At 43.8% G+C, this 27,493-nt stretch overlaps 1 protein-coding gene across 1 annotated transcript; it reads left to right on the forward strand.

The window, feature by feature from the left end:
* The first annotated feature begins 948 nt into the window (after positions 1 to 948).
* Positions 949 to 27,283, forward strand: tprn (taperin). The gene is made up of 4 exons (XM_069161325.1): positions 949 to 3,313; positions 22,944 to 23,145; positions 24,923 to 25,047; positions 26,018 to 27,283. The coding sequence occupies exons 1-4, from the start codon at positions 1,136 to 1,138 to the stop codon at positions 26,078 to 26,080; spliced, it is 2,568 nt and encodes an 855-aa protein (XP_069017426.1). The 5' UTR covers positions 949 to 1,135; the 3' UTR covers positions 26,081 to 27,283.
* The last annotated feature ends 210 nt before the right edge of the window (positions 27,284 to 27,493 follow it).

Raw genomic sequence — 27,493 nt, forward strand, 5'->3', positions numbered from 1 at the left:
TCAAGCGTTTAATCATTATTTTCTTCCTGTAGCCACGCTGTTCTTAATTATGGCTCGGCGATAAATATTTTATGAGGTACAGTAATCTCTTGTAGCGCCCAAGAATAACCCTCTTAGTGCTGATTCATGTGCAGCAGGCTCCTTCTCAGCTCATGTGGTTACTGCAGCCGGATTATCGACAGGTGGCATCACCTGCAAATACTGAATAAACGGTAGTCCGCCTCCAATCCGCCCTGGATTTGAACAACAAATGTGTATCACACCCTGGACAGAACAACGTTGGATGCGTATCTACGATGTCAAATGAAAACTGTGGGCCGACTGATAGCACATAAAAGAAGAAGAAAATAAATAACAATAGGGCTTTCGCACCTCCGGTGCTCGGGCCCCAATAATGAATTTGTAATTTGACTATTGGTTGGGATGTTTTCAAAAGAAAGCACATGACTAATCAGTAGACACAACAATGATGCATTAAGTTCTCCTGAGATTTTAATTGTAATGTTGACCATGTGTTTTACATTTCTAATGTGACATTTAAACTTAGTCTTGCAAGTTTAACGAAATCGTTGTTGTAATTAATCATTTAGTGGTGCTTATAATTAAATAGCCTGCTAAATGAAGCAGTATGATTACAAACAATACTGACAACAAATCTGTATTTAATCACCGGATCTAAGATTCGTCCCCTTACGGCGTTAAATGTTGTCCAAAAAAAAAAAAGGGAGGGGCGGCTGGCACTTGAACGCAACACCTTTGATTGACAGACCTTCCTTGCCCAGTCAACAATAGAAATGGGAGTGGCTTGCTTCAACGTGTGGTCCTTCACCGAAGTGATAGGGGCGTGTCTGTAAACCGTAACTACCAATCAGGAAGCGTGTGGGCTTGCCGAAGCCGCTCGTGCTTCTGCAGTGGGGCGGGGCCGCGTTCAGGGGCTGTGAGGAGAAAGGGAGGCAGGCAGAGGGAGAGAGAGGGAGTGAAGAAAGAGACGGTGGAGATGTGTGTGAGTGTGCCGTGATCGGTGCTGCAGGTACAGACGGAGCCGGATACAGCTTTTATAGCCGCACCGGACCGCGGCAAGACCGCCTCGGAGCCCGCATCTCTCCTCCTCATTCCTTCCAAACAACCCTCTGCGATGTCTGGCGGAGGAGAGGTGCGCGTCCTCCGCCAAGAGCCCGGACAAGAGAGCCCGAGGATGCCGGCCTGGAAGCGAGAAATCCTGGAGAGGAGGAAGGCGAAGGGTGGCGGACCTGCGGGAGCCGGTGCACCGGAGACTAGTCCCGGCGCTGCGGGCCCACAGCGGCTAAACGGCGAGACAACGGGAAATGTGAACGGCAGCAGCAGCAGCAGCAGCGGCGGAGGCGGCGGCGGCGCAGCCAAAAGAGACAGCGGAGCGACCGGTGGGTCCGGGCGGAACTACACCATCAACACGGCCAGCCAACACTTCGGGAACAACAAAGAGCCGCGACCCGTAGACGTCGAGAGGACGGCATCGAGGGAGGACGACAGACATGAGAGCTTGGTGCTCCAGGAAAGTCTGGGGCCGCTGGAAGAGAACCCGTTCATCAAGCTGGAGAAGGAGCGCAGGAGGCGGCAGGACCGGGAGAACGCCGCTCGCCCCGTTCAGCACATCCTGGAGCTGTACGGCAGCGTCCCCGGTATACGGACTATCCGCGCGGACAATATTATCATAATTGAGTCTGATCCGGATTACTTTCCGGAAGCCGCGGGGTTAAAAACCGGGTCAAAATGGCAACAAAACGGTGTCAGTGGTTATAGCTCTTTGAACGACCTTCTGGACCGGAGAGGGAGTGCTATCACTGAGATAAGAGCCAAGGAAGTGGTCATTTATGACACCACTTTAAGCAAGAGCGAGGAGAACTTGAGCACCCTGGGTCGCAATGATCATGAGGTCTCATACGAGAGTACAGGTGAGGGTCAAGGTAGGGTTAGCCGGATCTTGCAGAAGTTTGACAGCAACTATGGGAAGCTGCAGAAGAAGTCCCACAGCACAGAGAACCTGCTGGAGCTGGATTGTAGTGCCAGCCGCAGGCCAAGACCCTGGCCCAAGCCACAGCCAGATCTGGTGCCAAAGCCCTGGCCAGGCCCCTCGGGCAGCAGCCAGCCATCGTCACCTGTCTTCCAGAGTCCCCGGTCTTCCAAACCAAAGCCACAGCCTGCTGTCTCTGAGCAGGGCAGCCCCCGGCGTCCTGCCGGGCCCCCGCAGCCCGTGTCTTCCTTCCGTCAGCGGTTTGAGGAAAGCACACCTGTCCCCTCCAAACATGAGCCAGACAGGGGGCAAAGCATGCCCACCAGAGAGAGAGACTGGGAGGGCGCCGATGTGCCCCCCAAACCTAAGGTGCCACGCTCTCCGGAGACCCGCCGTGCCCGTGCCGAGTCCCCCACAAGTCCCAAGGTGTCACGATCTACACCTGACTTTGAGATACATCCCTCCCCAAAGCCAGACCTCGCCCTAATTCCTGATGGGGACACCCAGGCGCGGGCCCTCGCAAACCTGCGCCTGCAGTCCCGAAACTCCTTCACGGTGATCCCCAAGCGCCGTCTCGCTGCCTCATCCGCAACCAGCGAGGTGACACCACCTGGCCCCATGAAGTCTTCCCCCTCTCACAGAGTGGCAGAGGTGCCCACACCAGGAGTGCCAACCTCCCACACCCCTAGTCTCACTCCGGCCTCCTCGAAATGGAAAGAGGAGAAACTGCAGGAGGAGAAGGAGGTGGAGAGGGTCGTGAGGCCGTCCAAGCCTGACCCGTCTCCCACTGTTGCCACAAGTTTCACTCCCCCTCCCACCTCAGCACCTTTGTCTCCGTCCCCTGCTGTCACCCCAGCTCCCTCCTCGCCACCTGTCCTGGCTTCACCCCCATCTTCACCTCCCTTCTCTCCTGTCCCATCAGACTCTCCTCCCGCTCCCTACCCTGTCCCTTCAACACCCTCCCCAGCTCCACAGCAACCTCCTGGGGATCAGCTGCCGGTAACAAACATAGACGACATTGAGGTGGAGCCCCCGCAGCGCGTCCCTGTTCCCAGCCCCATGGTGCAGAGGAAAAAGGGAAACACCTTCACCGTGGTGCCGAAACGGAGGGCGGAGCCCGATGCGCAGCCAAGCTCACCTGAGCCCCAGCAGGAAACCTCAAGTGAGCCCCCGCCCGGCTCCACGCCCCCGCAGGCCCCGTACGCCCAGCTGGGCACTCTGCTGAAGAAGCGCTACCCTGCTGTGGAAGAGATCGAGGTCATCGGTGGGTACCTTTCCCTGGAAAGGTCCTGCCTCACCAAGACGGGCTCCGAGGGCAAAAAGGTGAGTGCACAAAAGTCGACCAAACTGTGAGGCATTATTGGCTGTTGTATGTAGGGAACACACAGAGAACAGGGCCGGGAAGGTTGGCGGATTCATCTACTGACTACTGTGATTGAAGTCTCGGCAAAGATGTCAGCAAAACAGCTGGTTTTGACCTGTGAAACGTGATCATTTTATATCACTGTAAACTGAATATCTTTTGGGTTTTGGACCGTTTGTTATTTGCAGCTTTAATTCCCAGATCATCCTCCTTCAGGGAAATTAAACACGTCAACCCTGCAGCACACAGAAAGTAGTAATACTCCTGTTTCCTTCCAATATTCCATGTGCCAAATCTTTCCAGGGGAATCATCCAAGTTTCCTCTGATCTAAATTTAGTAGTCAAGCGTCAGACAGGAGCAGCTCTGTTTCGGTTTTCTTTGCATCTCTGTGCACCTGTCACTGAAATGTTCTTCAAACCAAGCCGGCACCCTCCGCTGGTCACCTGAGCTTCTTTTTAAAGCCTTGTTTTCAGCTCATGGTTAATCCTCACAGTTCCTCTCGTGTGTTGTGTTGTGTTGTGTTGTGTTGTGTTGTGAGTGTGTTTGCTGGTCTAAATCTCCATGTCCCATCACTTGACCGGCTGCAGGCCTTGTTGGTGCGTTAAGTGGATTAAATGTGTGAGTTTCCAGCCACTGGGAGCGACACGCAGCACTCTTTCCTGTGAACTGCCGTTCCACAAAAGCATGCTATTCGTCACAGAGCGCATTACTGGGTTAGGTGGCTCTCCAAGCCTATTGACTACACAATCTCATCAAGGCTGTATTTGGTTCTCGGGGTTTCTCGGGGATTTGGGCCAGCTCTGACCTGTCCCAGTCTTAGAGGAACAAACCCCTTTTTTACAGTTTATTTCAGCAGAGTTCTGGTTCACATTCCCAGGCCTCATCCCAAATCCTAATTAAATGATAGCAGAGAGTGTGTTTTGAGCACGGCAGTTATCCTCCCATCGTAATCACATATCTGGTGCCTGTCTGGTGAAGGTCCTGCTGCACATTGCTCCCGTTTCTTTATTAGGGATTAATTAGATATCAAAGACCGCTTCTAATTAATTTTGCGAGGCTGTGTGTGGATTCTGCGCCGGATCAGCCTGCATGTCGAGCACTGTTTCCAGCACCATGGTGTTTATGTTGCTTTGGTATCTGCAACGAGGGGAGAGGAAACGATTTCCACCTGTGGCTTGAATTCTTAGCATTTGTTTTACTGGCATCTCTGTGGTGGAGATGCTCAGGATGTGCGGTATGTAACCACAGCATCCTGAGCGGGAGTCCAACCCGGTTGCACGATGTCCCTCAACCGTCCACTTACTGCACCGAAAAGAGAAGCAAGACGCACTTTAAGGATTCTTCCAGTTACGTCACACGTCTAACCTTTCTGGTCTGATCTACAAAGCAGCACATCGCTTCTAATTCTGAATATTTTGAGCCTTTTGGCAGCCCTTCAATCTAGGCCGGTGTTACAACCTCTCACGCTGGCTCGCCGTCCCGTTTCGTTGACCTGCTGTTCTGTAATCCTCTGCTCTCCGAGTAAATCCAGCTACTTCTTCTACTTGTGTTTTTTATCGCCTCATAACTCCATGTTATTTCTCCAACGCAGGTGTGCAGTAGAAAACACTAATTATTGTATGTTTGATTCATTCTTTTTATACTCATCGTTATTAAAAGCAATCATGCCTTTGACTTTCAATTCAAACTATTTTTTAAATTTTGAATATTTTTCCAGTGCTTTGGCTTATGTTTCCAGCTCAGACAATAGACTGTATATAAAAGTCGACGTTAGCGTCCATGTCTGAAAAATGAGGCTGATGTGGAAAAGCTTTAAGCTGAAATACCACCGAGTGCCGTTAGAGGTCGGCTCCAAAAAACCTCCGGCTCCATTGACTCCCATTCAACTAGTCTCACAAAATTCTAAGTCAATAGAATTTCTCCACGAGTTATATTTTTTTTGTTGGCTAAAGTCGCTCTTACTTATTAGTTTTCTGGCCATAAATTAGAAACCTTTTTTTTTGGGGGGGGGGCGTGTCTGTTTGATTGACAGGCCTGTAGTGCAGTCAGGTTAAAGCTATCGGTGTGCGGGACGTAGTATCGCCGGGTTACCAATCGGATTGAGTCAGATCCACCGCTCGCTCCTCCCCAGCTCGTCCAAATATGGTCACCACCGGCTCCAAACCGCTCCGAACTACCAAGATGGCGCCTGAACTCGAGGCTTCATAACGGTCGTTCACAAACCAACAGATGACGTCGGTGCCGGTTGCCGCTTGGTTTAGACTCCATTTTTTTTGAGGTGGTGCCTTTGTGGCAGCTTGTCTTCACTCTCCATTTAACTGATATATCAGACGGATTTTATCAGACCATATTGGCCTATCGCCGATATATTGGTATTGGCGTATGTTCGCCGATGAAAGCTCGTTTTTGCAGAACATAAATTTCCAGTGAAGTTTACTTTTTAATGGCACTGATGTCAGCATGGACAAAAACAACCGTATATCTTACTTCCATACGTATCTTTGTCTCAATTGTCCAAAGTGTTTGATAACCATATTTGAGGAATCATTGTGAATTTTGTTTGTAGTCATACTGTAAATATTTAAAGAACATCGGCACATATCGGAATGTTTTTTACTCCATGATATCAACATTAGTCCTAAATGTCCAGTCTTGAGCTCGGCCCTTAAAAACATCTGGAGAAAATGTAGTTCATATATCTCTTTGATGAAGGTACTGACAAGAGTATCTCTAACTATCATGTTGCCAGCAGTGTTGGAAACTGTCCAGCTCTTATCGAGTCAAAGCGAAACATTGTTTTCGCTAAATAGCTTTTATCTTTCCAGCAGAGTTTTCTCCACATGTTTCCCTCTAATTCAGCTTCATATTTTCACTGGCAACTCTGGGACGCTGACTGGAATTTAAAATAACGTTGTGTGGGTTTTCCTTCACAATGACAGATACCGGGGTCGATCTGCAGACTTGTCCAATGCAAACCGAGTAGTGGGCCGTGTTTTTATTGTGTGCACATACATGGAGATCATTACCACTGGCTGCAGCAGTGACACGTGAACACGTCCTGCCTTTTTGTCCTTGTTACTCACAAACCAAAACTCTTTTCTCCTTTTGTTGTCCGTCTGCTGTTCTTGGTCATCATCAAGGCCCAGATTTTCTTTTCTTTCTTTTCTGGGCAGGGCTGCGCAGGCAATTACAAAAAGCATCGAGGCTTGGCCTAGCCTGTATAATTTGTGTGGAATTTTTGTTCAGCGCTGCGTCTGTGAGAGCAGCCTCCGCTCAGCGTTCTGGTCCGGGATTGGGAGGGTTTTTTGTAAGCGCTCTTTTTCCAACAAACCATTTTTTTTACGAGGAGTTTGGCTGAAAAGAATGTTCCATATGCACGTCAGATGCAGAGCGTCAACTCTTCCTCTAGATTTTCCAAAAGATTTCCTCTACGCTCGTCCTCTTTCTGCATGTTCTGATTTTTGAACTCTCTTGAGTTATGTGATGTTTTTGGACCGCATCCAGCTCCGACTCTCCGGTAGTGTCATTCCTCTCTGCTTTGTTTCTACCCCCCCCCCTCCTCCCCCCTCCTCTACCCACAGTGCACTGCTTTATTCCTGTGCGGTGCTGGTTAATAAGGCCTGTCCCCTCGCTTCCAGCTTCCTGTGATCTCCTCTCTATTGGGGAAGGAATTGTGGAAGAGCTATGTAGGTCAAGTGCAGCTTCTTTTACCACATCGCTCCCCCATTTGCATAAAATCGACTTGGGGTTTTTAGTGAAACACCGTCCAGGATTGACTCCATCTGCAGTTTGACTGGATCTCTCGCGGCTTCGTGCAGGCAACATTGGCAGATTTCCTTTTTTCTCTTGTGGTAAACGCTTTAGGAGAAATGGCAAGAAGACATGGGAGGGGGCAGAGTGGTTTGTTCTTGAAGTTGCTGCTCCCTACCACTGGTTATTATGGGAAAAGGGACCCAAGTGTTTGTCAGCACAACATCCAGAGAGAGAGAGAGAGAGAGGGAGAGAGAGACAGGAAGAGGTTTTATGCTGCACCCGATGTTTGCTGTGTGTTCGTAGAGGAACCACTCGGGTTGATCATATTTAAATAGCTGCAGCATATTTATGTGTATTTATAATCATTCTGTCCGCTAATGAGTGGTGGTGAAGAGGCTCGTTTGTTTGTTCCTGAAAGGCCTAATTGACTGTTATTTTAATGGAAGATGAAGTAGGTTTAATTTCTATTACATCAGCATACGTCTGTGATTGGGTGGATGGAGCTTTGGCCCTGTTTGGTTCAGTGTGTTTACACTGGTGTAAAAACTGAACGCTGACTATGCTGGATAAGAGCTGCCTGCTTTTAAGTGGGTGCCGTTTGCTTGTGGCATCAAAACAAGGTGGATCAACCACAGTATTTTGTAATACATAGAGGGTAGATATGTGGTTTTAATATTTAATACAGAAGCTAGACGACGGTTAAATTTAATAGCTGTTCCTCGGTATTGGCTAGTAAGTGAGTAACCCAGTGGCATGTGGCAGCTAACAGGGGGCACCTGTAAAGATTTTGGAGCAGCGCCGCTAACCTTACTTAGAGAAGTAATTTGTGTGATGCTGACCTGTACGTATATTTATTGTTGGAGAAACTTACTGAGCATAATAATTGTTGCAGTTCTATGTTAGAAATCTGGAAGGAAAATGAAAACATATCCCAAAATGAATTGGAGCGCCCTTAAATAAAGATCATTGCTGTATCATTGTGTATTGTATGTGTGTGTGTGTGTTTTTATTTTATTTATAGTTATGTATGATTACTAAATTCCCCATTAAGTTTACTGTTTCACTCGTGGACTGTATGTAAAAATGGAGCTGAAAGGTGTGGTATGGTTTTCAAACAGTCTCTGGCTTCAGTAGAGTCCCATTCTCAAACTCAAAGCTTAAAACGGCTGTGATGTCACGGTATGTTTGCACGTGGTTTCAGTGAACTGATTTCATTTTGGACAGCAAAGTTTATTGTTAAACTGTAAAATATCGTGCCTCCATTAAAGAGGCACCGATTTGACTGTTTGATGGCTTAACAGCGGAATAACAGTAAAATAACGACGCAACATTCACTTGTTGAACCGGCTGTTTTAACGGGGCTAAATGTATCATGGAGGCAGGAATTTAATTTGGGAAGGTAATCCAGTCACAATCTTGACTAATAAAGCGCACAATCAGTTAGTACTTTGTGATCTTTTTATGACACCTGACAAAATACACATAAGACTTATAAAGTCACTTACTGGCATTTGATTTTTCCCTGTAGTTCCTCGAAGCTCTGATGATGCAGACTGACATCATCATAACTGTCTGATGAATGTTACCCTTTGGAGGGTATGACTTCACGTTTACACCAGACCTCTTGGTTTGTTTGTTAGACGTTAGTGCGAACAAGAATCATATCACCACTAGAAGGCATCACAGTTGATGTAACTACTTTCCCTGTATACTTGTCAGCTCATGTTTTTTCAGTACGTTCCTCTGTGCATGAATTTGAAGTATGTTTCCTTTATCTGGGTTTAGAGCGCCCCTGTAGTTTTTGTTGTTTTAGCTTTTTTTGTGGGGTTAAATGTCATCCATACAGCAGGTTATAAATAGTCAAATTTAAACGGTTAAGAGCTCCTGTAACACAGGAAGGCCAATGAAAGGGCACACTCCTACATTTACATTGTGCGCCTGGGTTACAGGTGTGAAAGTCCATTGTGTTTAATTATTTACTACCCAGCAGACATTCCCCATCTCTCCTCCCTTGTACTTCCCCTGAACAAAAATTTCCCCTTGGGGCTTAATAAAGTAACTACCTACCTACCTACCTACCTCCTGAAAACCTACCGCTCCACCCCCTCGCTTTTTAAAACAAGTGTCCCTTCAAAATAACAGTCAGCCACTGGCCTGAGTGCTCGTTTTCTTTATTGAAGTGGAGGTGTATCGGTAGAAATCAAAGTTGACTGGTAATATTAACTTAGTTGATTATATGTACAGTCAGTCACCTTATTTAGAGTAACTGAATCTAGTCCCTAATTTATAAAGTTAATTGCAGTGGCAGGTCTGTTTCTAAACAAAACTGGGTAAAGCTGTCCTGCAGCTTAAAAACATCAGTTTTCTTACCTGTCCTTGTACTCCACTTCCTCCAAACTCTGACCTCGACAACACGCTGGAGTGGATCAACATTCTGGCTTTGAGACGAAGTAAAGAGAGTGTGTTCAAGCTAAAACAATACATCAAGTTGTCCTTTAACAATATATGACTTTTTGTTTAATGATGTTGTTAATTGGTTTTGGATATATACTTAAATGCATAATTTTACATCCCAAGACTGCAATCATTATTTATTTTTTTTTTGTTAACCTGTAAAACAAGCTGTTAACATATCTTTTTTTTTTTTTTTTTTTTTTTTTTTTTTTTTTTTTTTTTTTTTAATCATGATTTAACTTGTTTTGGCAAACTTTCTAAAAAAAAGTTGCTTATTTACACACCCAGAAGTTATGTAGCAACATAAGCATTCATAGGGAGTTTCCTTTTTGGATTCCTGATAAATTTTATTCCATCATTTACTCTCCTTTTAGCTCTGTTTTGCTCTCCAACAACTCTTTATGAATAATATATCTGTCTGTTTAGCTGCTAAATGTTAGTCACCATCATTAGTTCTGCAGTAGCACATTGTGACGATGCTCTGCCACTTTATTTGACCAACTGAGAAAATAGGATGTCGATAGTTCTCTTAATCCAGTTGTAATTTTGTTCAATTTGGTCAGCGCTTGAAAATAAAACCATTTGGATTTATTGCACGATGTCAACTCGAAGCCTCGCTTTGATCCACTACTGTTTGCCCTGTAAAAGTTTCTACATTAAACGTCAACATAAACTGATCACTTCCTGTGTCCATTTCAAATTAAAAGCCCTCTAAGCCTAAAAAGGCTTTTATTGTGAAACATTTGCAACAACCTGTTATGACTGAAAACTGACACTTTAGATAAGTAATTCAGAACAACCATTGAAAGTAGCAGTAGTCGCTAACTGCTTAATCTAAAATCAAAGGTCATGAAAGCAATGGGGTGAAGTTTAAAAACAAAACATGAAGCTAAAAGAGGCTAAAACACTGCATAGAGCTGATCTGCTGTGTTAGGTAATAACTCTTTCACATTACATGTGGTTGTTTGATCCATTAATACAAAAATATGAATTAGAGCACCTTTAAACTGCCTCTAGTCTAAGAAATTAGTGTTATAAGAGATTAAACGAATTATACAGACAATGGATCTTCTGAGTTTAAAGTTAAAGCTGCTTTCATTTATATTCAAATGGTTTAATACAATTGACAGATAGCTTTAGAGGGCTGGATCCAACTCTCGGTGTCTAAACTGAAGAAGTGAGGTCACTTCCTGTGCTGTACTAAGCAGATGCATCACTCAGTGCCCCTGAAATATCGTATTGCTTATTACTAATAAAGCTGACTTGATAGTACACCTGACTTGAGGAGTAGAAACTTTGCAGTGAAGGACAGAAGCGTCCTCTGGGCATGGCGTTTAAGTGAAGCTGTTCTTGAGTCACAGTCGTAGCAGCAACTGTAAAAAAAAAAAAAAAAACATCAAAATGACTTTGTCTCAGTCTGTCACATGAGAGCGGTGCTAGTTCTGTTTTCATTATTGATATCGCAGGCGGTGAAAATATGGTTTCCTCTTGAAAAGCTTGTCATTTCTTCCGAGGGCTCTTTGGCTGCAGGATGTGGGCACACGCTCTCTCTCTCACTCACTTACACACACACACACACACACACACACACACACACACACTCATAAATGCACAGCCATGCCTAATTTCTGCATAGACACCCACATACAAAGACACACTGGCAGGTTTCCCGTACAGCCCTGAGGCACATGTGCAACCCTACAAAGTCGGTGTAATTAGAATTCAGCCAGCAAAGCCCCACTATCATAGTCATGTTTAATTCAGTGTGTGTGTGTGTGTGTGTGTGTGTGTGTGTGTGTGTGTGTGTGTGTGTGTGTGTGTGTGTGTGTGTATTTTAGAGTGCATGAAGCTGAAGAGACTAAAAGTGCATGACGCGAACAGACGAGGCTTTTTGGAAGTTTATAAAAAGAAACCGAGTGGGCGGGTGAGAGGAGCAGGTAGAGGCCACTGACTTTTATCATCTGTATCGTTTTGCCCCCGTTCTGCTTTGAAACCAATTCTTCCTGCATTCATTTGTTTGGTTATATTGATAACTGGAAGGTCAAATGTTTTGTAAAAAAAAAAAAAAAACCCAGCTGTCATACTGACTGAACACTTTGAATTCTGTCTCCCCGATTACAAATGCAAAACACTGTTGGCAATCTGGGGCTGCATGTGTTGCTTTTTGTGCCTAATGTAAATATCATTCAAATTCTCTCCATGTATGCTGCGTGATATCCACCTGCTTGTTTTCATGGTTAATAAATCTGCATTCCTGGCCCGAGGTGTGCAGTATGTAAATGTCTGCAGCTATTTTTGCTCAGTCTGTTATCATATGAGTCACTGATGCTCTTAATATTTGTCTTCCTGTTTACTCGATCAGAAACTGTCTGTCTCACAGCCATGTTCGTCTTTCTCTGCCTCCACCTCCACTCTCCCGTTTCCGTCTGTCACATATCCATGGCGCCTGTCGCCAAGGCAACACGGGCCGCAGCCATTCTATCCTGTCATTAGGATTCCAGGATAAGGACACACACTCTCTGTCTGACACACACACACACACACGCACACGCATTTTTACGTCAGCGTTGATGTTGTAGATTGTGTAATTGGTGGATAGTAGAATCATGACCTGACGAAGACCCACATCAGATGAAAACGTGGCCTAATAAAAATGCTTGGACGGTGAGCACGTTCTGTAATCAGCTGAACCAAATCAGTGTTTTTGTGGGTGGAGATCCAAACAGCTCGGCCCTCTGATGTTTAAGAGGGCCTCCTGTGTTCTCACGAGGCCCAGAGCAAAGCTGAGGTCAGCTCTTTTAGTACAGTTCCCCAAACATGTTTCTGTTTTCATCTCGCTTGTCTGTAGATCATTTCTTACATCTACTGTCTTATTTTTGAGGCCAGTAACGGTATTGAATACATTTTGACAACAATATAGTATCTGGTATTTTCTTGCATGACCAAAACGAGCCTCTCAGGATCTTTTAAATATGGTTAGTTTAAGAATTGTGACTAAAATACTTATCAAGGAGGGAATTTTTATGTTTGAAAAATAATGTGTTCACTGGTGCACAGACTATGAAGTAGCAACAATACTTCTCAATTATGTGAAGCAAAACTTTTGTATTTCTGCACTGTCATGTCTTCAGGAACTTAATGGCTAACTAGGAGCTTATAATATGAGGCCCGATTACTGCTCACAGCTTCATTCAGTCTTTTCTGCAGTTTGGAGACCCTTTTCCCAATAAGCTTTGCTCAGCCACTCTGAAGTGGGGGCCAATCAGTGAACAGCGCGGCCGGCTAAGTGTGATGACATGCAATGTAGTTGCAACTACGGCAAGGATGAGTTTTGGCGCACAATATGCGTTAATGCCTGTTGGTTAAAGGCTGCGCCAGTAGTTTCAAAATGAACTTGAGGTCTACACCCGTTGGGATGTAGTGACTGGACACCATCCACAATGAAGTGTATCCAGACCCATATATTCACTGTGAATTTGGGTCTGGGAGTACCAAGCCACATAATGTGGGCCTGACCAATGTATCGATTAGCCTCCATAGGATTAGCGACCACTGTAGGATGGTCTTTTTTTTTTTTTATTTAAATGCAAAATCATTCCCAGAAAGCACTGGACTGGAAAAGCTATTAGCTTTAATCAGCAGCTCATATTTTTGGGAAGTAGCCGTTTTGCTCTCTTGCTGGTAGTCCGATTTTGATTTCATGGTTTTGTTTTAGCAGAGATAGGTCGGTCCAGGTGTTGGCTTATTTTAGCTCAAAGAGCAGGGAGAACTGATATCTTATCGCTATCACCACTATGCAACTCATATTTATACATTATAGCTGGTATATTTAACATGGAGAAACTGAAAATGATTTACAGTGGTTTTAAGGTTACAAAATGGAGATCCACGAACAGCTGGGCTTAATGTTTTGTTTTGAACCAAATTGGTCGTCAGCTTACTGGTCGACAAGATATAACCAGTTACAAAAAGATAGTTTAAAAGCATCAGGAGAGTCAAAGTAGTAAATCCTACTTTGTTTACCTGATCAGACATATGATGCGTTAAAATGTAAGTCGTGAGCTTCTGGGTGAAACATGGGAACTTGTGTGCATGGTGTCATCCATGGTTAAGCCGTGAGGACGCCGCTGCCATGGCAACATGAGCACCTAAAGTGTCCCTGTCGTCAGCGTATAGAAGCTGCAAAGGCTAACGATTGAGGAAGCTGGCCGGCGGGTAAAGTAATGCAGGAAATACAAAGACATAGTGATAGACGGGAAAATGAGGCGGTCGGGAACATAAACATTTTCTTCAGACGTATTTTTAAATTACGGAGAAAAACTCAACACAACTAACATAATATATCAACTGACCATCCAACGACAAATGAACTTCCAGGGTTTCCGCCATTTCTTAAAGTGCCAGCAGACGTCACAACTCGTAGTCAGTTTAGAAAATTCTGACGTTGTGAAAGCTATTCGTCTCGACTCTTCACATTTGAACACTAATATTTGAATTTCATTTCATTAGTTGCAAATGTGATGATACAAGCTTGTGTGGAAAGAAGGTTAATTTGTGAAAAAATGCGTCTGTTGTGTCTATATGCGTTCAACAGGTTGTTTTTAATGATGCAGCACTTCGACCTCCGAGGTCTTCATTGTGTTGCTTTTGTCCTGCATGTCCGCCTTCTTTGTTACGTAACATCTTTCCCTTGTGCCACCTCGAAACCGTTTCCTTCATTGACTCATCTCTGTCCCAAAGTTCACGGAAACAATGGCAGTATCACAACCAAAATCCAATTGACTGTAAAGCCAGCTAGCACCAACTAAACAAAGGCTCGATTGGAGACGCACCCTTTGACTTTCCCTCCGACCTTTGGCCTTCTTTTCTATAGACATCACCAGAGATGCCATCCGCTGCACATATTATCCCTGGAATCCCTGAAAGCAATCACAGCCATTTGCCAGTGTTTAATTTAACCTTTTAAAAGAATAAAAGAGAAAAACTTAAATACGGAAAAAGCCTTTGAATTTGTATTTTCCCAGAAGGCCGATCCTTCATCTTGACCCAGTGTGTGGCATCCTGCCCTACCCTTTGTCTTGATTGTGGCTTTTGTAGAAACACCCAACCATCACTCGAGAGTCCAGTATGTATTAAACGCCCTAAACGCTCCCACAATGGCCGTGTGTGTTTGAAGGAGTAGATCGCTGATTGGTTTCGATCTCCACCCTGCTGGTGTCCCCTTACATATAGAGTGTGTGCAATTATATTAGTGTGTGCCAGGTCATTCATATCAGCAGGAACATTCTTATATGGGACACAGTATTATTAAATGTGGTCTGAGGTGGCTCTACAAAGGCAAGTTTGGGAAATATGTACCCCCTCTTTCATCCCATTTGTTATCAGTCACCACTGATAGTGCAGGGAAAATTAAACACGCACACCCTCGTGCTCGCACAAAGCTTCAAAGGGAATACTATTACAATAGTGACTCGCGTAGTCTTGAGACACGGCAGCGTAAACACAGATTTTCACATTTGGCCGTGTTTGCTTCCCACACCGCCAGTTTGAGCTGCGAGCACCCGCCACCTACACGCATCTAGTTTCCACAGTTGTATCAGTGTTGTCATACTTAAACCGCGGATGGTTGTAGCACTTGAAGCAAAAAAACTGAAGTGATTCTACCTAATGTGTGATGAGAAATGTGCCGACACCGACACAAGAACATGTACGTCTTTGACCTGAATCGACTCCACAGATTTCAGCTGCCGGGGTTTCAGTCGGTGTTCTGTGGTCTTTGACCTTTTACTGAAATATTTCAGGCCACCAGCACCCTAAAGGTCTGATATTTGGGTTTGAGGTGGGTGTCGCAGGACTGAATCACTGCGTCCGACAGATCATTGTGTTTGCTGTCTCATTGAAGATAGTTCACTGCGAAGGTGTGTCTTTTTGGCAGCTGGGTGTTGCTGGCATGCAGTAAAATGCCTCTTAATGACTGTTTAGAGGTATGATTGCTGTGTTGTAGCAACAGAAACTAATGGTTTAAAAAATCAGGAAGAACTTCATTCTTCATCCACACAGATCCAGATTATCCAATCAAATCTAATCTTACTGTTACTAGTGAGGAAAAAATAGATACATCATTGAATCACCATAATTTGCAAAAGTCTGGGAAGATATGCTCATCTCCTCATTCGATCACGATAGATGGGGCCTAATAGATGTATTAAAATTTGTATTGGTTATCCTGCAAGTATTGTGATTCAGTGTAATGAGTTATTATACTTTTTGTTCACTATCTGGAACACTAGATGGAAGAAGTTGAAACTCCTAGGGACAACGTATATCATGAGTCATATTTCCAAAGATAGTTTGAATAGGAAGTTCAATATTTTTCAGATACAGAAATGTAGCATAAAAGCATGTCCTATTGTCCAGTTGTGTTTTGGAACTTAACAAATTCTCGTGTCCTCCTGGTTCATATTTGAAGGTTCTGTTCATACAAAGGAAGAAATGGAGACAGTTTCATTTGAACTTGTCCAGGTTTTAAAACATCTGAGTGGTGGTGTCTGCAGTTCCTCGCCTGGCTGCGCCGACTGTAGCTCACCGCTTCAGTTTTCTTCGCTGTGACGGCGGTCTGTGAACTCGGCTTGTACTAGCGTTTGCATACCCAATATGATGGACGGACCAATCGGCGACAAGGTGACACCCCTCCGTCACTGCTGGTGTTCATTACAACAATTTAAAAGATATACTGTACTCTATAAAAAACACTTTGGTGGACACGGGCCGTAGGTAGTTGCAGCAGTGGCACAGTGTCAGCCCATTTTGGCGCGTGCTGATTGGTTAGAATTAGGCCAAGGTCTGAGCCCAGTTGGATGGAACGACTGCAAACGATTTCCTATGGAGTGTAGCCAGACCCATATTCATGCAGTGAAATCAGGTCTGGTTCACACCAGGATACCACAATCCCTGTAGAGCTTCAGTAGTTCCATTCACCTGCTTTGTGTCGGGATGGAGACAAACACGTCAGGAACATGTGAAACACATATTTATTATGGAGTGATTTATTGATTACCTTCTTAGGATTGCAATGTTTATGCTAAGCTACACTCAACATGTCCTACATAGAGATGAAGCTCGTTCTTTTCTCTTTCTTTATAAAGACGCCTTGTATTTTATCTTAAACACATTTTATTGGTGCAGTTAAAGGTTGTTGAGTGGAAGACTTCCTGTGGCATGAACTCTATTCGATTAATAATGATGCACCGGTCGCTTTTTCTTTCCTTAACTGAGTTTCTCTTATTCTCACTGGTTACCCTCATCTGAGTCATGCTTGTTACTTATCGCTCTCTTTAGGCACTAATGCAGCTGCAGCTGAACTCTTCAGCTGGTTCATTGTGGTGCCGTTCTAATATTATCTACCTGGCTGGAGATTAGCTCTAATCAGGCAGCCGGTCAGTCCACTCATCTTTTTTCCAGTTCGTGGACTTTAACGTGCCACATCAGGGACAGCATTTTAGCATGTCATTTGTTTTTTTAAATGAGCCTACAGTACTGGATAGTCACGCCCGTAAGAGCAGGTGCAGACTGAATGCTGCGCGACGCACCCTCTGCCACCTGGCAACACTCGCATATAAAGACACGTTTTCAAGAGATCCACATCCAGTCAGACGCACATCATGCAAACACAAACGCACACATGCTGCTGCTACATCTTCTGTAGAGCTGCGCTATTGTGTCGGAGCTCGACTGTACCTCAGCAGCTTTGGAGTTCAACCCGATGGGCGCTGGCAGGCAGATCAGGCTCTGTGTGTCCATTCAGCAGGAGCCACTTTTCACCAAACGAGGACACGCCATGCTGGGTGGCCTGGAAAAAATTGCTGGCCCTCTGCCCATCTCGCCTATTGGCCGAGGCACACTCATGAAGACATAATCTCATCCTCTTCGTCTCTTTCTTACTTCATCTTTTGTCTGTCTTCCCCCCCCAATGTCTCTTTACGCTTCATAAAACCAAACAAACAACCAAAAAAAAACAACAACTGGTGAAACTTGTGGAGGGAAATATTATTTACTCAGCTCCGTGTCTTCCCCCGTCTGATGTCTCGGTCTGGTTGTGTTGAAGCTGCTGCAGCAGCGACTCCAGACAATCACAGTCCTAACAAATCGCTTGTATTTCATATTCAGCTCTTTTTTTAAAAGAAAGAAGAAAAAAAATAGGCTGTACTGATGAAAGGATTCGACTTCCTAAACAGTCTGATTGTCTTACATTTTGTCTTTCCTTTTTTTTTTTTTTTCTTAAACCCTCTCTCCCATTTCCTTCATTTCTCCTTCAATTCTATCTCTTGTTTCATAGAAAATATAGGGGTAATGGGGATAAGTGCTAACGGTTTCCATAGAGACACCAAGAAGAAAAAAACCAGAAAAAAATATGCCGAGTTAGAATTTAAAAAAAAAATCATACCTTTCAATTTGTACAATGTATATTTTATTACACATTTACATAAAGCAGTTCTTGAGAAGAATCTCTGAATCACGCAGGCTTACAGTAGATTGTAAATAAAAGCTCCCTAAGTATTTCCTCCACTGTGGCACATTATGCCATATTTGTAACCTAATGCTTATATAATTCAGATGAATAAGTAACTTTGCTTGTATTACACACACGGTCAATGGACTTTTGCTCTCAAGAAGTGAAAGCATCGCAGCTTCCAAAGGAACATTTGTTATCAAGATTCAAAAGTGGGTCGTGAGGCCACTTTGAGTCGGTCGCTGATGTGTGTCTGGATGAAAAAGCTAACTTTTATTTTGTCATCTGCTGAACATATGCTGCTGTGCTTTTACTTTGAAGGACATGCGTTTCTCATGACACAGCATCTGTGCAGTAGTTTGGTGCGAGCTTCCTTATGACAGCAGAACTAACGTCACATCATTCGAGTGTTTGTGAGCAGGTTAAGGATTAGATAACACTGCGTTTTCATTTAGTTCAAGATAAGTCGGACTTTTTATTTCATACAGTTCAATTTAGATTCTTGAAATGTGATGAGCATGTATGCCTGATAAAGTCTGATTCTTTGGTTGCATGGGTTTTTAGCTGTTTGCACTTCTGTTGCACTTTTTTGGTTTATTTTGTTTTAAATAGTGCATGCATGAAGGTATCTTGTATTGCTGCATTTTATGTGAAATCCCAAAATTCGCTGCACATGCTGCAATACATAGTGAGTTGTTGATATAAAACAAAACCAGAAAAATAAGCCGGTTGTTTAGTGTCCTGTCGTTGCTGTGGAGTCTTGTGAAGAAGGGCAGCGGGCCCGAGTCGGGCCCCAGTTGGCCCGTCCCACAGCCTGAGGACAGAAGACAAATCACTTCTGCCTCCATGATGCCGGCTTTTATCACAGAAAAAAGAGTCACGACGAGCTCTGAATCCCTGGTCCCTGAATAAGGATCCCAGTTTAGTCGTGACCTTTATTAAGCTGGAACAGTTTTGTTCCTCTTTCTTTTCTTTTTGATTTGTATCAATATTAAAGCTAAACAGCTCAAATGTAAAGTCAGAGAGAGCGAGAGGACGTCAAGTCTCGCCTAACAGGAGTCTCGTGGGAGGAGTGCTGTGGGCCAGATAGAAAGAAAAGTGAAAGAGGAAGCGAGCCCAGCGGTGAGCCTCATTTATTGATGGGACTCGGCTTTTGACATCCACAGACCGGATGTCAGATTAACAAAGAAGCGCTTTTTTTTTGTGGTGTAAGGTTTAAAACAGGAAGTTAAGAAAAGGAGTTTTCAGAGCTAAAAATAAAGGATGTCTTGGTATGGGATTCTTTTAAAGGTGGTAATACCGTGTCAAAAGACATGATTGAGTTGCATTGTGGATTGTGTTGTTACTGCTGCTGAATACTGATGTTTTCTCCTTCCGACTGTCAGGAGGAACAAAGTAATAAAAAAAGTACTTAGTTGAAACTTCTGTGACTAAAGTACGAGTTGTATCAATTTAAACAGAATTATATTTTGCCCTTTTTTCTAAACCGTCATTGTTACAGACATTTTCCAATTTATAGAACCCTCGTCTTTGAACAACTGAGTCCTGACGTGAATGGATAAACCGCTGTCTGTCAGACACTGTTAGTCTGTTCACACTGAACCAGAATCTAAAGAGCTTTGGACCTGAACCTGTAAACGACTGCACACTTTTAGTCATCATGTCAGAGCCTAGTAGACTACAGCTATATGGTAATAATGCTACTTTCTACCAACTTCCCTTGCGAATTAAATATAAATAAATTGTATCATGCAAAAGAGTAAAGGTTTTTGTATCAAACATGGGAAAAGTCACACTTTATTTGGTTGATTTCTTTTCTCCTGAGATGCCCGTACAGAATAAAATGGCAGTTTTAACGTCAGATGTTTTGTCAGGAGCTCCCTGAACGATGTGATGGACTTTTGGCTACTTCAGAAGGACTTCTGGGATGTCTTCACTGACATGATTACTCCCATCTCTTTTTGACGTGCAGACTCGTGCTCTACCTTTCCGCTATCATAGACCTCACCATAATGGCAGAGAGGGATTATTCAGCAGTCAACAAGGACATGGAAAAAGCATGAAATTTTTTTAAATGGAGGTTAACCGTGAACTCTTGCGTTGGAGGTGCTGCTGCTGGCCTGTGGCCTTGTGATGGAGATTAGGGCAGATTTAGTTCAGGGTAGAGGGAGCCAGGTACAGCATGTTAAGAGCAGTCAGCTGACTGCCTCAGGGAAGACATGGATAAACCTGCTGTTTTCTGAGTTTGTGTGTGTGTGTGTGTGTGTGTGTTAGGGGGGGGGGATGTTTATATCCGGTGGGGACGCGAGCCACTGTGGGGACAAAAATTTAGATCCCATAAGTAGAGACTGCTTTTTGAGGGTTAAGGTTTTAGTGTTGGAGTTAGGTTAAGGTTGGGCATTTAGTTGTGATGGTTGAAGTTAGGACAAGGGGCTAGGAATCCATTATGTTAATGACTGTCCCCATAGGGATAGTAAAACTAGAATATATCTGTGTATCATTTGGGATTTCCATGGCAACTCCAAGAGGAAAAAATAAACCCTTTTTGAGTTTGCAACGCCTACATGTGGCCAGTACACACAAATAGAAACTTATTATTTACCCTTTATGGTCATTCTGCCATCTTAAAACTATAAACCTCAAAGTCTTAAGTGCCCAAAGGGAACTGCAGACTGCACTACAAAATGAAATCACGTGAAATAGAGACATCCCGGTGGAAAAATCCGTTTTTCTTTGCATATAGTGATGGTGGAGGAAGTGAAACGTAGCAACAGATATGTACAAACAAGAAGAAATGCAGACAGCAATCAAAAGCTGTGTAGTTTTAGTTTGACAGTTGAGTTGACAGATGCTGATTGTTTAAGATTTGGTGTTAAGACGGCAAGCAACCCGAGTGATATCCAGGAAAGTTAACTGCAGCTGTAACGTCTCAAGAGTACCTGTCACGTTCCTCTTCGAAAGGGGGAAGATATCTCCTTTGAGAATCGATGCTCACTGACAGCGAAAACCTCTGAGGTGGCCGCTCATGTTGGATTACACGGTGCAGCAGAGTGCACGGGCTCGTCTCACCCCACGGATCCATGTTTGCAGGCCGCTGAAGCGTTGCCAAACAGACACGTCCTGCAGCAAACGCCCGCAGACGATCAATCACGGGCCCCCGTCTCCTGCGAGGCGGCCACCTGTCCCACTTAAAGAGGACGCTCGGAGTACAGTGCATACAGACACAAACGAGGCTCAACCGACTGCAGCTGGTTCTCCGAGGATCCCAATTAACAGCTCTGTTTTCATTTATGAGGTGGTCGGTTTGTGTCGCGCTAAACTAGCATCGCTGCAGTGTCAGCACATGGCTGAGACATATAATAATGATCAGTGGATAGGAATTAAGCAATAAGGAAGTAATATCTGTAAATGTTAACTGAGCCCCATAAAATGCAGCTCCTGAAGGCGTCAGTGTTGGGTGGAAATCTTTGCTTTGATGCTTGGAGATCTTGGCTCTAAAGTTTGTTCTCTTTACGAGTCCAATTCAGCGAGCAAACAATCAACAGCGGATGGTTTGTTTTCTCGGCAAACAAATCAGGGTTGTAAACAAAGACATTTTCTGGCCATACAAGTACCAGCTAATGGCCCCCCCGATACCGAGGGCCCCCAAACAAACGGGAAATGTGAACTCAGAATTTCATGTGACCTATAAAATGACAAACATTCTTTAAGTGTTTGAACATGGATGCACATTTTTTTTATTTTGGTGCGCCTGAATCTTAAAACATGATGAGAAGGCATTGTGGGAATTTCCTAGCTTGGCTCCACCCACCTGTTGTTCACGGCATCAGTTTTATTTGTAGTATAGTGGAGTGCATGAAGGTTCACTCAGACATGATGAAGCATGGGTCAATCGGTGGGTCTTTGCTGATTGGTTAAAGGTTGAACCAATAGTTTCAAAATGAACCCGACCTCTTGCGTTAGGATCCAAATGTTCCCAATGGAGCGTGACCAGACTCTATTCACAAAGTGAATTCAGGTCTGGTAATACCAAAAGAATTTCTAGTGGCACTGTAACAAAATGTTGAGTTTAATTAAATAACTAATTTGGGTTCGTCATAAAACTTGGCCAGAAAGATCCAAAGATTCAACATCCACTCACAGGCTTTTTAGAAAATCTTCAGCCATACCTCCTGGTCTTTGTCAGCGAATGGAGTTTGCTGAGTTGTCATGGAGTTAGCGCTGTTGTTATCACATGACTTGGGTATAAAATATATACAGTATTGTTAGAAAATTTACTCAAGAGGCTTGGTTCAAAATCAAACACATCGGACATTTATTCTTGCAAGAAGGAACACATGCATGCACCCTCCAGGAGAGGTGTCCAGGAAAGAAGAGAGCCTTCCCTCCTCTCCATTTCCTTTCCATCAAGTATGAAGTGGCCTTTAAGGGGAAATTTAATTTTGTAAAAACAATAGTTTCCATCAGGAAAATATTTATCTCGTTTTTGTTTGGCCAGTGAGGCAGATTGTTGAGTAAAAAAAAAAGTTGAATATTCAATTTAAATACTGAACAGACATCCACCCAAGTTTACCAACCACTGTCAACATTTACTGGCATCTGGCTGCAGACTTGGTGCCGTCTTAGTGCGTTGCCAGTGAAGTGCAAATAAAATATGGAGTCAGGGGAAATCAGTGTCACCATGAATGGAACAACTTTTATTTACCTGCTTTACCTGTTTGTGTTGTTATTGTTTGTCCATTTTTCTTTACTGATAAGGAAAACAGTCTGGTGTTCATCCGCATAGCAACGGATGAAAAATACTGACAAATCAGAGTGAGCTCAACGGCGTGTAAGAGATAATAATCACACCAATGTTTTCTGTCTCTTCCAGCTCAAGATCTCCTTCAACGAGTCGAGTCTCCACAGCACGTACGAGTATCCGTCAGAGAGCAGCGTGTGGGACAGCGAGGATGAGGACGAAGACGAGAAACGAGATGGGAAGATGGCTGACGAACAGCCAAGCATGGTGGGGCGTATCCACATCCCGCGGCCCAGTTTCACCGGCTCGCCGACCCACACGAACAACAGCAACGGTGAGACACGATGAAAAAGTCATGGAAGAAGCGCAGTTGATTTTTTTTTTTTTTTTTTTTTTTTTTGTCAGTCAGATGTTAAGTTTTAACTCGGCTAACAGCCTAAAATGATCCGTGTAGCTATTGGTCACACTGGTTGTGAAATCTGTTGAGATTCCTGGTCCCCGGAGGATGATTCCTTCAAAAAAAAGACCTTTCTGTTGAATCAATCATCAGATCCAAATTCATACTTGTCCATAACAAGATATCTTAACATATTCTGGCTGAAAGACTATTCAATTCCACTGCTGATATTCATGCTCCCCAGAGTATAAATTCAAATAATTTTGGACTTTCCTTGAAGCAACCATTAGGTCTTTCTGCTGTCAAAACAAAAATCAACACTTTCCTGCAGTAAAATTCACTGAGCACACTCATGGCCCTCAGAGGATGAACCTTTTAATTACTCCGTCATCACTGGATGGAAATTAATCCAAATTAGTCAATACATTGTATTATGGAGCTCATGTAAAGGGAGAGTCAACAAGTTGCTATTCAGGAGATAAATAAAATGAAATGCGTGAATAAAACTAAGCATTAGCAATCGGAAAAAAGGATTAAAGGAGGATTTGTTAATGTAAGTAAGAAGAACCAATATGTTCAGAGGTGGATCATCATTCTATAATGTCTATAAAAAGTGCATTTGAAACAGAGACTGCAAAGTAATGTATCCACATCTTCAAAGTATTGAACTGGTACCCAGAGGTATTTTGATACCTTTATTTCCGTACTACTTTTTACTGATTATGTTGTCGGCCACTTTTACACGATGGACCACTGATGACCAAGTAAGAAGCTTACTAGTGCTGCAGAAACAGTTCTGAATTCAGGTTCGTGTAAAAGACGTAACTCCCAAGGTTTTTTTTTTTATGAAGTATATCGATGAGGGTGAAGATGGGAACTATGGTGAGGAAGGAGCACTCCTCATCTGACTGGTATTTTTCATGAGTTTATAAATGAAGGCTCTGCTAATGATGCTCTTAACGTATTGCTGAAGCTGAGGCTGATGTTGAGGAGGAGTTTTGTGGTATTTTACATATCTTGTTACATTGCGTTTAAAAGTTCACGCCTTCGTCCCTCTTTCCCACTTTGCATTGGCAGAAAATATAAAGTATAAAACAGCTGTTTCCCTTTATGTAACATAATAGAAGAGAGAATATACAGAATGTGTAGAGACTGTGAATACTTCCAGAAACTAAAAAAAGACTCGTGGAGAAGCTGAAGGACAGAAGGTTGTGCATAAAGTGAGGAAAATATAAACCGGATCGATTTGAAGAGAAGAGCTGCTTTTTAGCTGTTAATGAACTGATAATGAACTTTTTTAATGCTGAAGAAACTGAAAAACTACTCGATCTCCTTATTACGTCTTTATAATGTCACCATTACTCCCCTCATTTGTATGGCACTAGTGTGACCAAGCAGGCAACAATAAGTATGCTGACAGAGACCCCTACTGGACGAACTGTGAACTCCATCCGAGTGCAGTAAAGTCCAAGTTTTCACTGCAGCTCACAAGTGCATTTAATATTATGAGCTGCAAAATATTTTTCTCATAAATCATTATTGTTCGTGCATGATAACGAGCATTATGTCTCATCGACGCATTTTTCTTTATTGATGAATTGAGGGAAGGGTTGAAAACCATGATTATTAAAATACTGAAGATAAAAAAAAAAAAAAATAACAACAAATGGCGAAAATCTGTGTCTTACACATTTTGTCTGTTTACTGTCTGCAGACCTTTCGAGCTACATTCCCAAGCACTCGGTGGACTTCAGCGCCTGGCAGGAGCATAAACATGACGACAGTGTTTACCAGGAAGACACCAGCTCCCAACAGGCCCAGCTGACGGAGGAGGTCATGGTGAGAGAAAACACCTCCGTTCATCACACTTAAAGCTGCAGACACGGTTTATGTTGGAGAGCGCCGCGTCAGGTGGGACTCCGTTTACGCTCCCGGTGTCGACATTCAGTCACCACTCGGTGGACTTTGATTGATCTTTTGTTGGAATAACAAACTCTAAAGATTTACACAAAGAAATCTGTTGTTCATACATCACGGATGGACGACTGATTATGAATATAAGTATGTCTTTAAATCAGCTGCTGTGGCGCAGGCAGACGACTTTATCAAAACATGGTTTCATTTTGTTGTTTTTGTATCCTTGTATTGGGAAAATACGCTCAGTGGCCACTTTATTAGGTACACCTGGACTCTCTTAATGTAATCCAGTGTCGACTTTTATGATGATTATATTGTTTTTCTTGTTCTGGACTGCATTTTATTCAGAGGTCTTTCTAATCTTCTGACCACCAAAAACCAAAGAAGACACAAAAACCAGCGTACACATTTGTAAATCTAATGCTGCGTTCAAATGGGCTCATGTTTGGCGTGGACAGAGAAGAGTCCATATGAACGGCGCCCTCTTGTGGTATTGACGACGTCGGAGCTCAAAACCTTCTAAAATCCTCGTTCACGAGTCCTGACGTGTTTGCTGACCTTTAGGGAAATGTCAGAGGTCACGGAAGTTCATTTTTGTTGGCTGTTAAGCTCATATATTGTAATTTTAGTCATGTCGAGATCGTCTTCATAATTTAGATAATAGTCTCTGTGTGAAAATGTCGACCTTCCCACGTTGTCACCACGAGCTGACAAGTTCCGTTTGAAAACAGTATTATTATTTAATTGTAGATCATGTTCGACACATTTGTGACCCATTACAGTCTCATCTGTCTCCGGGACAGACGACTTAAATCAAACGCTCAGTGACGACGTCTGCGTCATAATGACATCGGTCTGCGCTGGCACTGAACATGTCGTCTTGTCTCGTCAGCTCACACCGGCAGACAGCTCCTCCCTGTCCGACTACAGCAGCGAGCCTGCTCTTTACTTCTGATCGGTCCGACCAATCAGCTGCACCGTAGCATCACAGCATCTCACCTGTGGGACCAGACTGCAGCCGGAGCCCGGAGGGAGTCCGAGCCGCCCGCACCTCTCCGCTCCAGCCGACTATAAGCACAGCTTCCTGCTCACACGGGAAACATGATTTTCTTTTTGTGTGTGTGTTGCGTGTTTGTTTTGGCTGATTTCCTGCCACGGTACCACCAAACGCCACGTTATCGACTGCACATCAGAGCAGACGAGCTTTTTGCCAGGCGGCCAGTGTTCGATTATCACCGTCTCTCTAAAGCGACAAATCCAAAACAAAAAAACAAACAAAAAAAAAAAAAGCAGCTGGACTGTTTGTCTTTCCCCTCCCGATCCAGGACAGTTGATCTGTCAGCATCGCTCCTTCCTCGTCCTCACTCTCAAGATACCCGACAAAATCCTCCTCTTCGCACTCCGGGAGACGTCCACCGGCTTCACGTCTTTCCTCCAAGTCCTCAACGTTTGTTTGTTTCAGGTATTATTTTTGGGAAGATGCTGACGAGCGAAGGGGGTGAAAGGAAGTGTATCACCACGGTGACGGAGTTCAGTGTTAACATGGCAACACGATCGTTCTCCAGGAGACCTGGAGGACACATCCGCTTGCATACGGCAGATCGATGGCAGATTTTAACACACAAAAACATACTAATGGTAAAAGGGTGCCACAATCTTAGGTTGTTTTTGTTGTTGTTGTTTTTTTTAATGCATGTTTTGATTTCAGCCAACAGCTCCGTTGGTTTCTCTTTAACTGTAAAGCTTCTGTATGCCTTTTTTTAGTTTTTGTACGTTTTTTTCTGGCAAACTATGCTGTACCGAAGCTGCTGGACGTTTGGCAGACGTGTCTTAACGGCAAGCAAACTTCAACGCACTCCCCGACGAGGGGAGGAAACATATGCACCCCGCGGAGGATTTCTGTCAATCAGTAGCAACTCTACATTTCTTATTAAATGCTTGAAAAAGTGACCTTGGCCAATAACGTCTGTATGTCCATATTGCTGGTGACGAAATCATCACTGTAGAATGTGTATCAAGGTATCTGTCACGTTTATCAGAAGCTTCTCGTGTATTTATTCCTGCTTAAAGTTGAAGTTTTTGCATGTCTGAAACCTGCTCTTGTACAAAAAAAAAAAAAAAACGTTTTTGTATGTACATTCGCTGGTATGGAAGGAAGAGGGAGGGGGGACGAGAGGGAGGGGGGACGAGAGGAGGGGGGACGAGAGGAGGGGGGACGGACCCCCGCCGGACGTTTTTATGTTTCTCCAGTCGGACCTCATGTTCTTTGACATTCCACGGAGGAAGAAGCCGGTCCAATGAAGGCAGCGATGATTATGATCGCTCATAAAACCACGTTTGCGAGAATGAATGAAAGATTGTGTGTGTT

Source organism: Embiotoca jacksoni, unplaced genomic scaffold, assembly GCF_022577435.1.
Source record: "Embiotoca jacksoni isolate LCO1_2020_lvr unplaced genomic scaffold, fEmbJac1.0.p SCAF_10, whole genome shotgun sequence".
NCBI lineage: Eukaryota > Metazoa > Chordata > Actinopteri > Embiotocidae > Embiotoca > Embiotoca jacksoni.